At 42.7% G+C, this 18,751-nt stretch overlaps 1 protein-coding gene across 1 annotated transcript in view; it reads left to right on the forward strand.

Annotated features, from left to right (window-relative positions):
- Positions 1–5,236: 5,236 nt before the first annotated feature.
- Positions 5,237–18,751, forward strand: part of RAB8B (RAB8B, member RAS oncogene family) — a 66,485-nt gene continuing 52,970 nt past the window's right edge. Inside the window, exon 1 of the mRNA XM_082647723.1 lies at positions 5,237–5,383. Coding sequence (XP_082503849.1) covers positions 5,260–5,383 — 124 coding nt within the window. The 5' untranslated portion in view covers positions 5,237–5,259. The remainder of the gene's footprint in view (positions 5,384–18,751) is intronic.

Genomic DNA, 18,751 nt, shown 5'->3' on the forward strand with positions numbered 1-18,751 from the left:
CATTCTGCTCTCTTTGAATCTAGGTGTCCCAGGAGTTTCAGCAAGACATTTTGCAACCACATGAGGCCGGTCTGTTGAAATCAGTGTTACTTTTTGAGGAAGCATTGCTAAGAAACCAAGAGAGAGAAACCAGGTCCTGGGCATGTCCTTTGAGCTGCTGGATCACTCACCTGTCACTAGTTCTAGATCTAATTATTTTAGTATATGATTAAGTAAATATTTTTATTATTTGGCATTTAGTATTCTATTATTTACTGCCACACGTATCTCAATACCTCTTATGATGCTGATTGTGAGTTTCATAACATCTTGACTTTGCCATTGGATCAAAGTCCATTTTAAAGTTGGTTCCAAAAGGCTTTCTTTAATCACTCATTCTAACAAGAAACTCTACCCAAAGCACATAGTACTTACTGTGTATGTGCCTTATTTGACACAAAATCCTACGTAGCGATGCCCAGGCTAATGAAAGGAATGAATTTCACTAACATATTTTATTGTCAAAAACTTTATTATTAGAGAAAGAAATAATACAAGTGTATTAGAATAGATTCCTTCCAATCCACCCTAAAGTAGAGTAAATTTCATGTAGCCATTTTTTGGTATTATCATGTCATTTTTATTTAATTTTTACATTCAGTGGAGATATGCAAAATATTTAACAATCAGTTTGGCATAAGCACTTGACCAATCAGATTGGATGTCTGACCAATCCGAATTAAAAGCCAACCAATCAGAACAGACACCTGACCCATCAGAATAGATGAAGTGTGTGTCTGCCACGTATCTGCCTCCCATTTATCATTGAACTTTTCACTTGTGGGATCTCCCCTCAATTACCTGGGAAGCAAACTGAGGGCAGGGACCACATGACAGATACCTTTGCATCCTCCAGGTAGGCCTTGCTGAGCTGGTTTCACAGTGTGAGCTTGTTTGAGTAGACATTATTCAACCAATGATTGCTCAGGAAACATCAGTGGGTGGAAAGAGTACAGTGTGTCCCTCTCTGATGAAGATAATTGTAGAATTATCCCACTGGATTATCACTAAACAAATAGCATGGTTTGGGATGACAGACAGTTGATAAGAGAAATTGGTATTTTTGAGGAGTTATCATTCAATATGGTCTTGACAAGCTAGAGAAATAATATACAATCACACTGATTTTTTAAACACAACAATAAATAGTATACTTACAAAATGAATAACATATAAATAGAAGGTAAAGTACAACCAGAAAGGTATTGGTGAGGCTAAAAATACCTAGGTCTTATAGCAAATAATAAACTGAAGGTGTCCCAGATGTTTTATAAATACCTAGACTGGGGACTTCCCTGGTGGTCCAGTGGTTAAGACTCCGTGCTTCCATTGCAGGGGGCACAGGTTCTTTCCCTGGTCAGGGAACTAAGATCCTGCATGCCATGCGGTGTGGAAAAAAAACAACAACAACCTAGACTTCTGGCATGATAGTCAGATGTTCATTCATTCGTTCAACAACTGAGTACCTACTATGTGTAAGGCATCATTCTAGGCATGCTGGCGACACAGAAATCAGCAATGTCCCTTTCCTCAAAAGGCTCAAGTTTTAAGGGAGAAGACAAAGAAGTACACAAACTTTAGATAACAGAGAGAGAACTTATTCGATGACCGAGTCATCAGTCATTGAAAATAATCACCATGAAGGACATCTCTGTAGCCTACCAGGACAGCTGTGCTCAACAGATGGCAGAGGACCAGAACCCAAGGGTGGTTGGACAGAAGCATCAGCACTGATGGGTACAGACTGACAACCAGAGGTTGCTTTGTCCCTAATTTTTCAGGACCATGTAAGCACCTGGATTCTTGTAGGATACAGTTAAGGGGAGGACAAGTCTCAATAATGTTTGGTACCAGTTTTGCCAGCCCTTGAGGAGTAGGGGTCTCAGCCAAGTTTAATTTCACTTAAGCAATTAAGAAAGGTGACATTTCTCACATTCAAGTGTCATGGAACAATTTAAACCAGTTAAGGAATGCTTGAATTAATTTGAAAATTTGCCTAGAGAACACACAGACCCTCAAGAATGTGTTTGTAGATTCTTGGGGGTTAAAGACCCCCAGGATGAATAAACTACTGTAAGAAGTGAATAATGGCTCTTGCAATTGTGCAACATGGCAGTCCTGCTTGCTACCATGAGAAAAGCCAGACTGAGGACAAAGTAACCATATAGAGGAGGGCAGCAACAAGATAATACAGGAAAATGAACTACATTCTGATCAACCAGCCTGAAGCTCACGAAGACCTCACATCAGCGAGAACTCCTTTCATCATCATCACCCCACCTTCCTAGAAAATTCACGGGTAAGAACTCAGTTTGACCTAGCCTGGCCATATGCCCACCTCTGTGGCTGAAGGAATAAAGTACCATGATTCACAGCCCCCAGAGGGGGAGGAGTGGCTGCCCCAAAGCAGGAGGAACAGAGTACTGGCCTGACAAAAACCACAGAGGGTAAACTCCTTGGACAGCTAGATTCCTGTTAAGTCAAGCTGCCATGTACATGTTAAACTTATCAAAGGCTTCAATAAACATTTACAGAATTAAATTGAAAGTGCTGGTCTGCTTAGTATCTGCAGTGACATAGCATTTTAAGGGTGGGTTTGGGCAACTGGCAAAAAAGTATTGATGCGGTTTTCTCAGAACATAGTAACGTGCCACTGGTAGAAAGAAAAGAAAGTGGCAGCCAGCAATCTGTGATCTGTGGGACCCTTAGGTCTACAAATACACTTATTGTCCAGTCTTTCGAGCAAAGTGCCTTGATTCAATAATAGTTACTACCACCCAAATCTGATCTCTAAGTAACATGTTGTTATACAAAATATGAAAATTCATAATTCACAAAAGGAAAAAAATTGGATTCTTCTTGAAGTAGTGTCAGTATATCAAAATGCTTGAATGGTTCAACAGTGGTATACAGACTGATCAGCTAGAAAGTCCCAAATGTTATACACACTTGCTAATAGAGAAAAGCCAGGGAAGTGAAAACAAGACAAAAAAATTTTTAATTCCCATCAGTTAATAAAATTCCCCTAAGGAAACTTAGGGACTTTAAGATTCCTAACCCTAGCTTCTCTTATGAACTTAAGTTCTTTGCCACATCAGCGTGTTCTTATTCATACAGAGAGAGAATGCCAGTAGTTGCATGCAGGTAGTGGAACTAAAAGTTATTTTAATCAGTACACGTTTTACAGAAGAAAGAGGATTCCAGTGGTCTTTGAAGATTTTTTTCACTTCTTTTCCAAATGAAGAGGAAGGTGCTGTCTACGTTTGTTCAGCCCTGGCTGAGGCCAAGTTCACAGACTTGCCCAAGAACTGTCTGGGACAAGGAGGCTCAGCCTGTGCCAGAGGACAGAATCCCTCCTCATTAGGGGATAGAAACTGTGACTCTGACCTTCTTAGAGATCTGTTCCCATCAAGTGGACTCTAGAAATTAGACATTAGATTAGCAGCAACCCTCTGGGTACTGTAAGAAGTGTGAGTTAATGACACATTTTATCTTTTTTTTTTTTCACATAGAAGGTGAAAGCAGCTCCTAGACCCAACTGAATTTTCTCGTCTTTCTTGTCTCGCAGCAAGACGAAGAATGGAATATCACTGGCATTGAACATAAAGTCACAAGGCACACAAGATATGTTTTAGAAAAACCTGCTGTCTTGTTCAACTAGCTGCCCAAGTTTTCTCCTTAGTCTACTAATGGTTGAGTCCACTGGTTCCCTTAATAACCTTCTCTAACCTTCCAAAAGGTGTTTCCTTAGACCTAAGAACCATAGACTGTGGTTCTCATATGCTTTGGCCTCAGGAACCCTTAATCCTCTTAAAAATTATTGAGGACTCTAAAAAGCTTTTGTTGGTATTTGACATGTTAGAAATTACAAGGGAGAAGAGATGAGAGACAGAGAGCCCTGAATGGATAGAGCTTCTGGTCCCAGACCTCCTTAGCTATTCGCTTGCCCTTCTGCTTTACCTGAGCCATTAAATCCCCCTTTCATGAGAGCGTGATATGGTTGGGTTTCTGCCCCTAGCGACTGAAAGAGGCCTGAATCATACATCCACAAAACAAAGAATAATCTAAGGCAAGAAATAAAGGATTAAATTGAGTATAACAGAATGCTGCTTTTCCCCCATTTGTTATCCATAAAAGTGAGAGCCTACAGAGGGTTGAAGAAGGTAACCATCACCACTAACATTTTTCTACATTGCCTTAAGGATTTCAAAGTGCTTTCACATTCAGTATTTCACTTAATTTTTCCTACAACTTTATGAAACAACTTGTTTTATACCCATTTTACAGATCAGAAAACTGAGGTTCAGAAAGCCTATGTGCTATTAAGCAGCTGAGCCAAGACAAAATCCAAATCTTATCCTCCAGATTCCCACGGTCATAGTTCCTTCCTCGCATGAATGCTTGCAGTTTTATAGGGCACAGGCCTGCAGCACAAGCCTTGAAAATTTCAATTCCCAGACTTTTTGTCCATTTTCCTGCGGGAGGAGATGAGCGGTCTGCATAGCAGATCCTCTAAAATACCCACTGTATTTCGCTCTGCTCTGGAGGCGTGAAGAAGAGAACAGGAGTGGGGTTCAAGTGAGAACCGCAATCATTCTTTTCGAGCTCCGTAACTGACGGGCTGCGGGAGGGGGCTCAGACGTGGTGCTGGGCAGCAGCTGGAGGAGAAGCCAGGTAAGGCACTCTGCAGATAATCCACAGCCTGCGCCAGGGCAGCGAGAAGGAAAGAAAGCATCTCAGCTGCGGGTCGCGGTGGAAGAGATGCGGGATCGGCTGGACTCAGATTCCGAGGTCCTGGATTTGAAAGGCACCAGCACACAAAGAAACGACGAAGTTAAGTTCCGGTGGTAGGACACGCAGAGTTGGAAACCGGCCCTCCCTGCCTACCTCGAGTGGAAACGCCTAACCCCCGATCACCCAGCCCAGAGCGGCTCTTCTTTTATCCTTTGGGGCCGCGGGGACAGCCTGCCCCGGGCACGCCCGAAGCTCCTCAAAGGAACTACAAGCCCCACCAAACACTGGGGCGCGGGCGGTGATGACGAAGCCTCCGCGGATTGGCCATGCGGGGCGGGGCGCGCAGGCCTTCTTTGAGGAAGGGGGCGGGGAGAGGGGCGGGGCGAGCGGCGGCGGCTCAGCGGGCACGCCCCCTCGCCCGCGGCCCCCTCCCCGCCTCTCTCCGCCGCTCCTCTCACTCCGCGGTCAGAGGGCCGGAGCGAGAAGATGGCGAAGACGTATGATTATCTGTTCAAGCTGCTGCTGATCGGCGACTCGGGGGTGGGCAAGACCTGCCTCCTATTCCGCTTTTCCGAGGACGCCTTCAACACCACCTTCATCTCCACCATCGGTGAGGGAGGGGCCGCGGCCGGGGACGGGGAGTGAGAAATGGGGAGCGGGTGCGAGGGGGCCGGGAGAGAAGGGTGGGAGGGCTTGGGAGCCCCAGGGAAGGGACCCCGGGGACAGTAGGGCTGCGAGGGCAGTGGGAGAGGGTGAAGGCATGAGGGAGGGGGGGGCCGGTGGGGACGTGAGGCTGGGGGGGGGGCGGGCGGTTGAAAGGAGGAACTTGGGGGCAAAGGAAGGGGAGGAGGAACCAGAAGAACAAGGACTAGGGGTGTTGAGAGGGTTGGGGGTGTGACAGAGAGGGGTCTTAGAGGGACAGAGTCGGGGGGACACAGGAAATCTCATGGAGAGAGAGAAGGGAATAGTGGGTGTGAAATGGATTAAAAGACAGGAAAGAGGAAGGAAATGTGAAGGGGGAAATGAAGGGTTGGGGGAATGGGAATGGGAGGTCCGTGAAGTAAAGGACAGAGGACACAAGGGACAAGAGAGGTGAGAACCCGGGAATCCGGAAGGAGTTCGGAGGAATGAGTGATCAGGAGGTAAGGGATGAGGGGCACTGGCTACAAGAAGTCTGGTCATAGATATCATGGAAGGGGGCAGAAGAAAATTGCAGGTAGAAGATGAGTTCAGGGAGCCAGAGGATGGAATGAGGATACTTGGTGGAGAAAGTAAAGGAGAGCTGGCTGTGAAATAGAAAGGAAAAAGGGAACCAGAATATACAGTAGAGAGGTTGAGCAGAGAAGAGAGAAGATGGGATAGGGAGAGGAAATGGAAAGTAGGACTTTCTCCAGTAACTGGGAGCACTGGTTACCATTTCCTCTCCCTTTACTCCCTTTGGATCAAGTGCAGGAGAAAGAGCAAAAAGTGACTAATAATGAGATACTGTGTATGGAGCATTAAATTGTTCTGTGAGTGTTAAGGGGTGTTAAGAGGATGGGTGACTTTGGGAATGGTGTGGTCAGGAAAATGTGGTTCATTCCTTTACTATCTCCTGTGCCACAGCACTTCTCAATTTTTAAAGTTCTTAGCCTTGAAGGTTTAATGATCCTCAGCTGGGGAATTGATCTTACATTCTGCCTGCCTCCCTGTATATTTTCCTTTGGTTTTAATTATTACTTGCTAAACGAATCACAACATGCAATATACCCCTCAGTTACTTTCAATTGATTCTGATTTTTCTGGTCTTGGCTGGGAGCTGTCCTTCCTACTTTTGGAAGACTCTGGTCAGGTAACAAGATCTCTAAACGTAAACCTAAAGAAGAGCAAATCAGAGCTGGTTTTAAGCTGCCTGTACAAGTGATCTTAACATCATTTCCCTTGTTAAATAGCTGCTGTTAATTAAGGCCCTTAAGAATCTTAGCTCTTGGTTGTCTGGATAATGTCATGGCTTCTCATAGCGGCTCACTTAAGCATCTTTCAAATGGTTCTTACAGCATATTTCGCCGTGAATTGCTGGGATTATTAGGGGACTAGTGCTATGGTAATGAGTTATGTTTTAAGGATAATTTATCATTTATAAAAGAAGAATATTGGGGTGTAGAGCACTCTTCAGCCAAGCACTAGGAAAGGCTATGGTTTGTTTGTTCTGGCGTCTTTCTTATGGATTGAGTGGTCTGAAACCTCCTGGGTGTTATGAAGTCTGGGCTTAGGGAAGTTTGAGTTGCAAGTTCTTGGCAGTCATTCTTGAGTGGGACTTTTTCTCTTCGGAGGAACCAGATTTTAAATGTCATGTCTCAAGTATATTCCTAAGAGATTTGATGGGAGCTGTTGCGGCAACCAAAAGACGTTAATTTTTGATGCTGGTACTCATTTCAAAACCCCATAAGCCTTTTTCATTGTTGAATGCACACTGCAGTCCAGATGGTAAAGGACGGTTTCTAACAAGTCGAGTGGGTTGCCTTTTGTCCGTTCTATGAGTGACCCTCCCAGAAGTATTCCCCTGCATCGAAAGTGACTGAATCTCATTGATGCTGTTTCCATTAAGCTCCTTAAATGACTTTTGCTTGTTTGTAATAGTTTTATTAGTTTCCTCTTTTTTGGTCTTAATTTTTGCCCCACCTTTTCTGTGAGGGTGCCTGCTTCCTTTTACAATAGTAGCTTTGAAAAGTTACCTTTCATTCTGAAGGAGTACAATCTTTCTTCCGTGGATTTTTAAATTTTTTTTTTTAATGATTGAAATTTCGTTTTGTGGAGGGTTGCAGCTATTAAGGCAGGAAAACAAGTGTCCTGAAAGAGCTTAGAACTGGAGGTGGACGTTAAATGGGGTGAATCTCACGTGTCATGTTGTCCTTTGTATTTTCAGTGGGGTGGATGTGGTAAAGAGAGGCTCTGAGCTTTGTCTTCAGTTGACATGGAGGAGGGGAAATCCCATTTAGCCCCAGAGCTCTGACAGGAAGTGGTGGCCCACTGCCTTCAAACAGCACAAAAACTGTACATACGTACAACCTAATGCTTTGGAGTTGAAGTTAAGCTAGGAAAATAAGGTGAATGTTAACATCATTCTAGTGAAAAGTTCCACACACACCGATCACAAACATAGGCTTGGAGCGTCCACATCTCTGGCAGCAATATCTACCCCCCTCCAGCCATCACCCCTGTTTCCAGGTGATCTGAGGTTGCTGAGGGGAGAGTTGGTGGTCCATCTCCTCCCAGTCATAATTATTTCTTGAGGCACCTCAGTGTGGAAGTTTCCAGGGCTTTTCTGACTGCCACATCATTGCTGACAAAACTTGATAAGGTCTACGTCCCAGGAATTGTCCATTCCTTAATGGGCATTTCTTAATACATGGTGTGTGTGTGTGTGTGTGTGTGTGTGTGTGTGTGTGTGTGTGTGTGTGTGTGTGTGTGTGTGTGTGTGTGTGTGTGTGGGCATTTCTTAATACATGGTGTGTGTGTGTGTGTGTGTGTGTGTGTGTGTGTGTGTGTGTGTGTTGGGAGATACGTATGGATGCCTGTATGGAGATACATTTACAGTCTTAATTTTGCTTTGTTAAAATTTAAGTAGTTTTAAAAAAGGACATCTGCCACCTCTAGACACTGTTTTGATAGGGGTTCTGCATTCATGAAAGGAAGGAGGCAATCAGTCATTTTGATTACAGAAACAGTTGTCGCACAGATGCTTTCTTCTTTCATGTATCTAAGGTTCTGGTATCTTCTCTGATGTCCCAGCTCCCCTCATTTCCTTTCTGCTCTTGGGGGTGGTAGAGGGTACAGTTTTTTCAACTGACTTGTTGGGACTCTTTTCGTATATCAGTCAGATAATATTTAACTTTTGAGTAGGGATGTTTTATCCATTTGAAGTTGTAGGCCCAGTGTCTAGGACCAACCACCAACTAGCATTTCAGTTCAAACGAAAAACTCAAGAACTGAAAAAAAAAATTTGATTGACTCCCCAAGCCCCTTACATGATCATTAATAACGATTAATTAAATGTATGTAAAATGTAGCATTAAGACAACTAGGAAACGGTAATACAGTAGCTCTGAATTATATTTCCTATGGGATGTGGGTACATTTTAATATTGATGCGAGGGTCATATCGATGTCTTGGAATGACCTGTACCGAACAAGGTGCTGGGAGAACAGAAAGAGAAAACCCAGCCCTGTCCTCTTAACAGGACAGTCTAAGCTTCCTCCCTTAACTGTCTCTCCCCTGCCCTGCCCCCTTCTTCCTGTTAGGGTATTTCCTGAGTGGTTTTATTATTTAGTATAGTCATAGTTTGACAGCAGAGTCTTAGAAATTATCTACCTTATGCCCATGGCCCAGTTTTATAAGTAAGAAAACTGAGCTTAGGTTGATACTGTCAAGATCACACAGCTGATTGTAGGAGAGCCTCTAGTGAAACCCCAGATTCAAGTCTGGATCACTTTTCACGACTGAGCTGCTGCTATTTCTGATCAGTATGATCACCACCATAAATTCAAGTCACCATCTTTTCCAGGGAGGAATTCGATTTTGCACGTTTGCTTTTATGTGAGGAAAGTTAAGGTGTTCCCATTTGGAGTAGCTGTATCACTTTAGGGAAACAGTAAATGCTAATACAACTCAGAGTCCTATAGGAGTTTATATGGGCTAACTCGGCACGTTGTAACTGTCCTTTGCCCTTTCTATGTCTGTAGTTTCACGTTAAGAGATCAAAGTATCCTGCCATTAAAATTCCTTCCATGTGCAAAATAACTAATGACGTCATATTAATGTGTGCTGATAATTGTTGCAGCCTAGTGCCTAACATTTTATTCCCTAACATTTTTATTCCTTAACATTTTTTTCTTGGATTCACTTACTTTCGTTTAGGGGTTGGCAAACTATGGCCCACAGGCCAAATGTGACCTGCGGCCTGCAGCCTGTTTTTGTGCAGTCCACAAGGGAAGAATGTTTTTTACATTTTTAAAGGGTTATTAAAAAGTAACACAAAACAAAGAATATGCAACAGACACCATATATGTCCCACAAAGCTTAAAAATATTTACTAACTGTTCGTTTACAGAAAGAGTTTGCTGACCCCAGCTTAAAATTAAAAACTGTTTTTGGTTGGTAGCAATTCAAAGTTTTTATCAAGACTGATTGACTGAAAAACAAACTTTGTCGTATTTACATTTTTATCCAAGATGATATCAACATTTGGCTGAGTATAATCCAGATACGTAGTGCAAGTAGATTTTAATTTTCATAGTTGTTTTCCATGGTTTCAGCCTCTCAAACAAAAATATGTAAGGAACAGGCAACTTCAAATTGAACATTTTGTACATAAAGCCTTATTTTAATGTCACTGTCTTTTTTTTTTTCCTCTTGTGTCAGTATTTTATTTTGGCGTGAAGACGGGAAGCTGGAAGATACACTGTATTTAAAATTTTCTTGGTTCCCCCTCACATTGTGGAAACCCCCTCCCCCCAGAGCTAATCTGTTCAAACTCAAATACTTAAAAATTACAGCAGCAAAACAAAAGCACAGAAAAAAGAAAACCGGATGGAGAAGGTAGCCAGGCCAGTAGTGTCACTTGGTCTGGACGACTGAGGTGCTGGACAGGAGCTTCTGTTTCTGTTTTTTCTTTTCTTCCTCCTTTCTCTTCAGAGAGGGGATCTGAAGTAGCTGGCATGTCCAGTTTCGTGAATGCTGCTTCAATAGCTTGGCTGAAGGAATTCTGGAAACTGGGCACAGGAACACTGTCTGCGTTATCACTCTCCCCATCGCTGTCCACAGTGGCAGGAGGACCTAAGCTGTTTTCATCTTTCTATGGAGCAGTTTTGGGCCACACATCTGCTTTTGCTTTTCCAATTCTCAGCATCTGGGCAAAGGAAGGGAAGGGAGAGTCTTCTTCCAGACTCCCAATGCAGAATGAAGAACTGCCCTGACCGGCGGTGGGTGACAGAGGGGTCCGCAGAAAGTCTGCTTGGGAACCTGGACTTCTGCTAAGAGGAGAAAGGGAGAGAGCCCCATGGCCCTTTCTTTCAAAGCTGTCGATAGACTTGCCATCTAGGTGATAGCTTTGAAAAGAACACTGTTTCAGGATTTTAATACTTGATCATAAAGGGTTAAACTCATCTCCTCAGGTAGTGTTCTAGCGAATGCAAAAAGCCATTCCACAAATCAAGGATGGGAGTGGGAAACTGAGTCTTGGAGACAGACCTAGATGTGTCTTAAGAATAAGCGTACTTTAACAAAGAGCTTCACCAGCTGTTCTGCATGGCAGCAAACCAGGGAGGAGGTTCTCTTGGCAACAGCACCAAGATTGTTTGGATCCTCTAAGAAAAGCTGGAGAGAGATAGGTTTGGATATTGTCTTAGAGGAAAATGTCTGGTCTTTGAAGACAAGGAAAAATTTAGCAGTTGATATTTTAGTGGAATCTGATAACTGAACCTGGAAGGAACCATGGAACCAGAAGTGAGAGACCAGGGAGCTGCCGACATGGCCTGAGGACATGGCTGGCTCTAGGTCAGATCTACCTGCCTGCACACAGGACCGTTCTGGAGACCAGCACTCTGGTGTGTGTTAGAATGACTACGTGGGAAAATTCGGCAGGAAAGAGTTTTCATAGCAGGATGAGAAGAGGGTGGGAGTAGGGAATGGGGAAGTAACTGTTAGCTGGTGAGTAATATTGTGGAACATAACATAATATGGATCTTCTGAAATTTAAGTAGCCGATGTAGCGGCTTGGTTCATGTTTGGTGTTAGGGAGATTGCATGGTCAATTAAGAGCAATAGGTCTGGGGTCAGATCAGGGTTCATGTCCTGACATCTGCCGTTCCTTCATCTCTGGCCTTTAGTGAGTCAGTTGTCCTTCTAGGGCCTTCGTTCCTTTATCTGTACTAGAGTATACTAATACTATACCAACTTTTCAGCGTTGATGTGAGTTCCCTAGGGCAGGAATCAAATCTTATTCACCTTTTAAGTCTCCAAGGCCAATCAATTGGATGAATGAATTATGAAAGCACTATATGAGCTATAAAGCATTGCTTAAATTTTAGTTGTTATCTTTCATAATATTCTAGATAACTAGACGATGTCTGAGGCAAGATTAAAAGTGCTTAATTTGAATTCTTAATACAAGAATGGTATTTCCCCCACTGTAAAATGCTGTCTTTCTATAATCAGTTTTAAAGGGATATTTTAGACTCTGAAAGATATTTCACTTGTCTTTCGGTCTTCATAATAAGCTGTTTAACACCCTGCTTCCAACCCCCCACTAACATAAATACCAAATAGAAAATGAGTGAAATCACTGGGTTTGCTTTAGAAGAGCCATTTCAGCTTTGTCTTTGCCCATTAGCTTCAAACAATGCAACAGATGCCTATTAACAGTTTCATGCCCGGTTTTAATTAGCAGATGGAGCTATGTTTGTGTCTGTGTTCTGCCCAGCACTGTTTGAGTGACAGGGTAGTGAGTGGTTTGGAATTGGGCTGGGCGTTCGGGTTGAATAAAGCCAAATTCTATTTTTAAAAAGATGAATATAAACATTTATTATATAGAACCGCTTGTGTATCTCAGTGAAACAGCATAGTGTCTAGAGTAAAACTAATGTTTGCAGTTATGTTTTCTGCTCTTATTATCCTTTAGAAATTACATAATATGGAAAAATACGTTTTTATGGCTTAAATGAAGGTTTTTGGGTAGTCTTGAAACTATCATGTAGTGGCTTTCTCTGAAGATCTGTTTCAGTATTTTGGTATAGTGGGTTGAGGACTATGCAAAGCTGGGACGAAATGGGCTTCAGCATAAATGTCGATGCTGATGGGTTGGTAGCTGCCTCCCAACATGCTGTGTTGTATAGAGTTCTGAGGTCCTGTCTGAGCTCAGCAAGACCGAGGGCTGTGAAAGATTCCTGATGTGGGCCATGGGCAATGGACGGAGAGAGTGGATGGCAACATCCTACATATTTGCTATCTATTTTCTTTTTCTTTTCTTTCTTTTCTTTCTTTTTTTGGGCTGTGTCAGTCTTAGTCGCGGCACACGGGATCTTCGTTGAGGCATGCGGGATCTTTCACGAGGCATGCAGGATCTTTTGTTGCAGCGTTCTGGCTTCTCTCTAGTTGTGGTGCACGGGCTTAGTTGCCCTGCAACATGTGGGATCTTAGTTCCCTGACCAGGAATCGAACCCGTGTCCCCTGCGTTGGAAGGCAGATTCTTTACCACTGGACCACCAGGGAAGTCCCTGCTGCCTGTTTTCTAAAGTGAATATGTAGTATCTGCTGTCCAGTGTGTCATGGTTAAATTTCAGTATTAAAACATTATCTGTCAATGACTATTACATATATATTTATTTTTTTAATAAATTTATTTATTTTTGGCTGCATTGGGTCTTTGTTGTGGTGCATGGGCTTCTTATTGCAGTGGCTTCTCTTGTTGCGGAGCACCAGCTCTAGGCATGCGGGCTTCAGTAGTTGTGGCACACGGGCTCAGTAGTTGTAGCTCGTGGGCTCTAGAGTGTGGGCTGTAGAGCACAGGCTCAGTAGTTGTGACGCATGGGCTTAGTTGCTCTGCAGCATGTGGGATCTTCCCGGACCAGTGTCCCCTGCACTGGCAGGTGTATTCTTAACCACTGAGCCACCAGGGAAGTCCTTATTGGATACATTGTGTCTGGAGATGTGTCCTTTTCCTGTGTTCAGTTTTGACTTTGGGGATTTTCCTTATTTTGCATTGAATTATTAAGAACCTTAAAGGAAGTAGGTGCCTGATTGTCCTTAGAGGAAGAAATGTCTGCACTGCTTTTTTTTTAAAAGTTACTTAGTTACTTAGGACTTCCTTAGGGAAGCCACATAAAGTGATGGAAACAACTTGGAACCAGTTCTTGCAGCACTGTGACAAAGTATTTTCTTGCTGTCTCGCCTGTAGCATTCAGCATCAGTTTAATTAGGCACTTTGGTATTTACCTGTTGCTGAAACTTTGGACATTTTCCAAGGAGCTCTCATCTTCCTCAGCCCAGAATTTTAATTCTTGGCTCCCAGGAGAAAGTGCGAAAGCTCTGCATGTCCTCATGTTCATCAGATTAGGTTTGCTGTCACTAAGACAGGCTGGATGACAGTGCTGCTTGCAGTCCCATGAGGCATTGCAGATTTCAGAGCCCTTAGCAGAAGCTCAGTTAGGTATGGAATCCCACCTCATGATGATAAAAACCAACCACAAAGTCGTCAAGCAGTATGTCATGTTTCACAGCTTCCTGCTGGCAAAGTTGGGACTGGCGTGACTTCCCAACATCATGTCGTAATTTTGCATATTTGAGGGAAGAACTTGGCAGTAATTCGTTTAATAATTCATAGATATTTTCCTGATGTATAAAGTAGAAGGGCAGTCTCTAAAATATATGATCAACTTTTGACCTGAAATATAGGGTGGTCTACTTAAAAGTTGAATTATAAGAGTTCATTTCTTATGACCGTATGCAATATTTGTTTAGCTGGAATAGGTATCGCAAAATAGTTTAATCTCATGCAAATCTCATACACGAAATCCATTACGAAAAAAATAGTTTGCATTGTGAGATGTCAGTGACTAACCCTACTGTAATTTGTTGCTTATGAATTTGGATGGGATAGCTGTTTATGTTTTTCAACAAGGAATTTTTTTTTCTTAAGGTCTCTGAATAAAATCTTGAGATGGCATGGAAAACAATTCTTTATTGAGAGTTAACTGTTCCATTTTTGGAATGATTCAGACCACTTTCTCATTTCACTCTCCATTAACACCTCACCCCTATCAGGGTTTGGGGAGAGGGGATTGGATTGGGAAGAGAACAATGAAAACAGCATTCCACCCTCCTCCTGTATCAGTTTCTTTGACTACTTGTTGAGTCTCTTTCGCTTTTGTTAACAGTTGGAGTAAACTGTTGGGTGAGGAGTTAGAAACTTCTGCCTAAAATATGGTGACTTTTGACTGCATTGCTTTCTTACATTGTTTAAAACTAAATAATAAAAAATTGTCATAACCATGTCTCAGTCATAACCAGCAATGAACAGATTAGGATGTTGTCCATGAACAAAATAATTTGAGTGAGTGCATTTCCTATTTTGTCTACTTACTATTGTTTTGAAATTTTCCAGTCTTGTAGAAGCATGAAAAATTAACAAAACAAGCAAAATAATTTCTTTCACATCCACAAAATTCCATAAGAGTTAAATTTTAAAGCATGTATATATAAATATCATCAGAGGTGTGTCTCTGTCTTGGCCCTTCAGCCTTCAACTTCGATAAACACCATTGTATTTTATTTTCTGTTGGAATCTCATTATATGATTTACCATATTTTTTTTGGTCAGGTTGTCTCCTTGTTATTGCAAAATAAAGTATATAGTACTCTGAAAAACAATTGTTGCACGTTTCCAATCAGTGATGGCACAAGTCCTTCCTAAGGGCATTAGGCCAAGCCTGTTTTCTCATCGTGAAAGGCAAGTTCCGGCTTCGATGGTCTTCAGTCTCTTCTGGCTGCAGCATTCTGTGAGTCTATGAAATCAAGTAGTGTCTGTAAAGAAAAAAAGGGTTTGTCCTTTTTCAGTTAATGATTGTGGGGAGGTTTCTTTTTGCAGGTAGACACTAGGGTTTTGATGACATGAAAACAGAAGGAAGAAGAAGTAGCATTAGTTAATTCAAGCTGAGCCTATGTTGATCTTGTAATTTGATTAAACTTTTTATAGTACCAAAGAGACTGCTTAATGTTTTTGAATCCTGTCCTTAGAAATGTATTGGTTTAAACAATAAAGCTAAATGTCACCAGAAAAATAACTATAGTCAGCCCTTTGTATCTGTGGGTTCCACATCCACAGATTCTACATCTGAGGATTGAACCAAACTTGGATTGAAAATAGGAAAAAAAACTCCAGGAAGTTCTTAAAAGCAAAACTTGCATTTGCCACACACGCCAGCATCTATTTACATAGCATTTACATTGTATTAGGTATTGTAAGTAATACAGAGATGATTTAAAGTATATGGGAGGATATGCATAGGTTATATGCCAAATACTGTGCCATTTTATATAAGTGACTTGAGCACCTGCAGATTTTGATATGCATACTCTTTGGGGCGGGGGTGTCCTAGCACCAGTCCCCCACAGGTACCAAGGGATAACTGTACCTGAAAGCTATAAAAATATTTCTTTGAGATGTATAAAGTATTTTCAGATTACCTCATTTTTGTCACATGAAACATGGTGAAGTAGGTGAAAAATAAACTAAAATAATAGGAAGTCTTGCTTCTTAGGTATGCTGATGTTAAATTTCTGTTTGACAGTTGGGGGGCCTGAGACCCAGAGGCATGGAGGTTGTTCAAGGTCACACAGAGCCTGGCCTTGAGCAGTAATTTTCTGATTTCAAGTCTCTTTTCTCTTATAAGTCCTCTACCTTCAATTCTCTTGTTATGGAAAGACATTGATGGTATAGCATAAAACCTGGACATAGTAAGTATTTTGTGGGAGAAAAGTCAGAGATTGAACTAGGAGACTAGGGTGATTAGCCATTTGCTTTCGGGCAAGTCTTTTAGCTTCTTGTGGCCTTTGTTTTCTTTCCTCTTTTTTTTTGGCCTTTCTTTTCTTATCAGTAAAAAGGAGAGGCTGGGGTTGGGAACTGTAGTGATTCGTTAGTAGGCTACTAGTGTCAGCCACTAAGTCATTTTCACTAAATTCACTCTTTCAGTGAACAGTGTTTTTTAGTCCATGAAATATTGAGAGGAGAAAAGAGTAGCGAGTATCCAGGCAGTTTGAACACAATGATGAAAAGGGCTTCAAAGGGATTAATGGAAGATGTTAGGAAAGCATAGAGGAGAGGTAGAGGAGGGCGTCTAGGAGGGAATGACGTGGAAGTTAAAATCAGGCCCCCAGGACGGGTTAGTTGGGTAGAATGTGGAGTGTCAGGAGGGGGAGCTGTCCCCTGCAGGTGTGGGAGTCACAGCCCCTGGAGGAACTCCTCAAGTGACGGGGCATGTGGCAAGAGGTCAAGTTGAAGGGTAATTAGAAGGCAGATTGAGAAGGGACTTTACACGTGTTCAGGAGTCTGGACTTATATCCTGAGATCAGTGGGGAGTCCCTGGGGATTTTGCACACAGAAACCAGCTAGGAGATAAGCAGACTTCCTCAGCCGCCCCTTCGCTTCACTTGGACCTTTACTGTTTACAGAGTACTTTCACTTACATCTCTGTTTAAACTCCTCAGTAATCACGTCCATGGACAGAGATTGTCTTCCTGTTCTAGGCAAGGAAGCTAAGGTTCTGAGAGGGGCATAGACTCTTGGTCAATCAAGCAGGTAGGTGCAGGAGCCAAGACTTGAGTCTTGAACTTCAGTTCTGGACTGTAGTCTGTCCACAGCAACCTGCTCCTCTCAGAATGGGCCCTGAAGTTTTCTGTGGGACTCAGTGCCCTGGCACTTAGCCTGCCTTAGCGGTCACTTCCAGTGGTCTGTAAGAACGGTGTAAACTGACGCAAACCCTTGAGAAGTGTGTTGAGTGGAAGGGTGAAATCAGCCTCTCCCTGGACAAGGCCCAGTAACAGCTAATACAAACATGCATCGTGTTGCCTGTTGGCCTGGGACGTCAGTGAACTGTGGTTTCAGGTTGTCTCCTGGTCTCTAACCCAGTCCCTTAGGAAAAAATCAAATATATACACAGCAGAACGGGGGCAGGAGGAGACAGAGTTTAATTGTGAATCCAGCTCTTTTGTGGAAAGGGAACTAATTATGTCAGAAATCTCAGCATTGCTTCTCCGCATGGGGCCAATGGTTTGTTATGCTTGTACCTATGCTGTTGGCCTCAAATAGACTGTAGTGTGCTAGGAACAGCTGCTTTAATTGTGAGCTTCCTTCCTTTGACAAATAAAACTTCTCGTTAGCCTGTCCTTTCCTTTCTTCCAGGGTGAAATTGTCTCTACTCTGGGTTTTGTTTGTAAAGCCTCATTCGGCAGTTTTCCTCGGATTCACAGTGACATTGTAGACCAGACTGACACCTGATTTGTTTGCTAACCCTGAGTCTCCAGAACGCTGCTGTGAGCCAGAAAGCGGAAAGGTCCAGGCAGCGAAACTGGATATAACAAAGTCCATTTGCTAATGAACTTGCCTCACTGGGGAGCCCCTGGGTCCAAACTTAGCCTTTGTATTCTTGATTTATACAGTGGTCGTTGGAGCAGGGCTGGGGGCCTCCTAGAGACAGGCCACCGGCATCCAAGAGGAAAAAGCGGCAGCGTGGCACCGTGGCGGTGGCATTCATTATGTGACTTTGGGCAAGCCAGTAGCGAGCCTCCCAGGCTTCCATTTTTCTTCATAAGCAAACAGGGACTGTTGTGCTAGATACACTCAAAAGTCCCTTCCAAAACTCCGATCCTAATTGATAGCAGTGGACTCACCAACACAATGGGAAACGTAGACGTAAGAACTGAAGATAACATTGTGTAGATAAAAGAACTTGGGCTTTTGAGACAGAAACTCTCAAATTCCAATCCTGATTCTGCTGCTTCCTACTTGCGAGCCTTGGGCGAATTATTTAACCGTTTTCCTTATTGACAAAGGAAGGGTACTGACTCTCTTGCAGGAATTTTGTTATGTTTTATTTTGAGAATGAAATGCATTGTTGTGTGCATAATGTCTTTGGCGCATGGGAGATACACAAAAAGGTGTGTCTGTGTGTGACTGGGTGTGGGTGAACTTAGTCTTGGTTCCCTGAGGGTGGGTTCGCTAAGAGAACCTTTGTGATCTGTGGGACTTCATTGTTCTAACACTTGCTTTTAATGATAAGAGCTTTTACGTTTACCTGGTGTTTACTATATATCAGGTACAGTTCTAGGCATTTTACATGAATTAACATTTTTCATGGATTGACCCATTTAATTCTCACAACAACCTCTCAGGTACATTCTGTTATTATTTCCACTTTTTCCAAATGAGGTAATTGATGCACAGAG

Source organism: Grampus griseus (genome assembly GCF_964374135.1).
Source record: "Grampus griseus genome assembly, chromosome: 2".
Classification (NCBI taxonomy): Eukaryota; Metazoa; Chordata; class Mammalia; order Artiodactyla; family Delphinidae; genus Grampus; species Grampus griseus.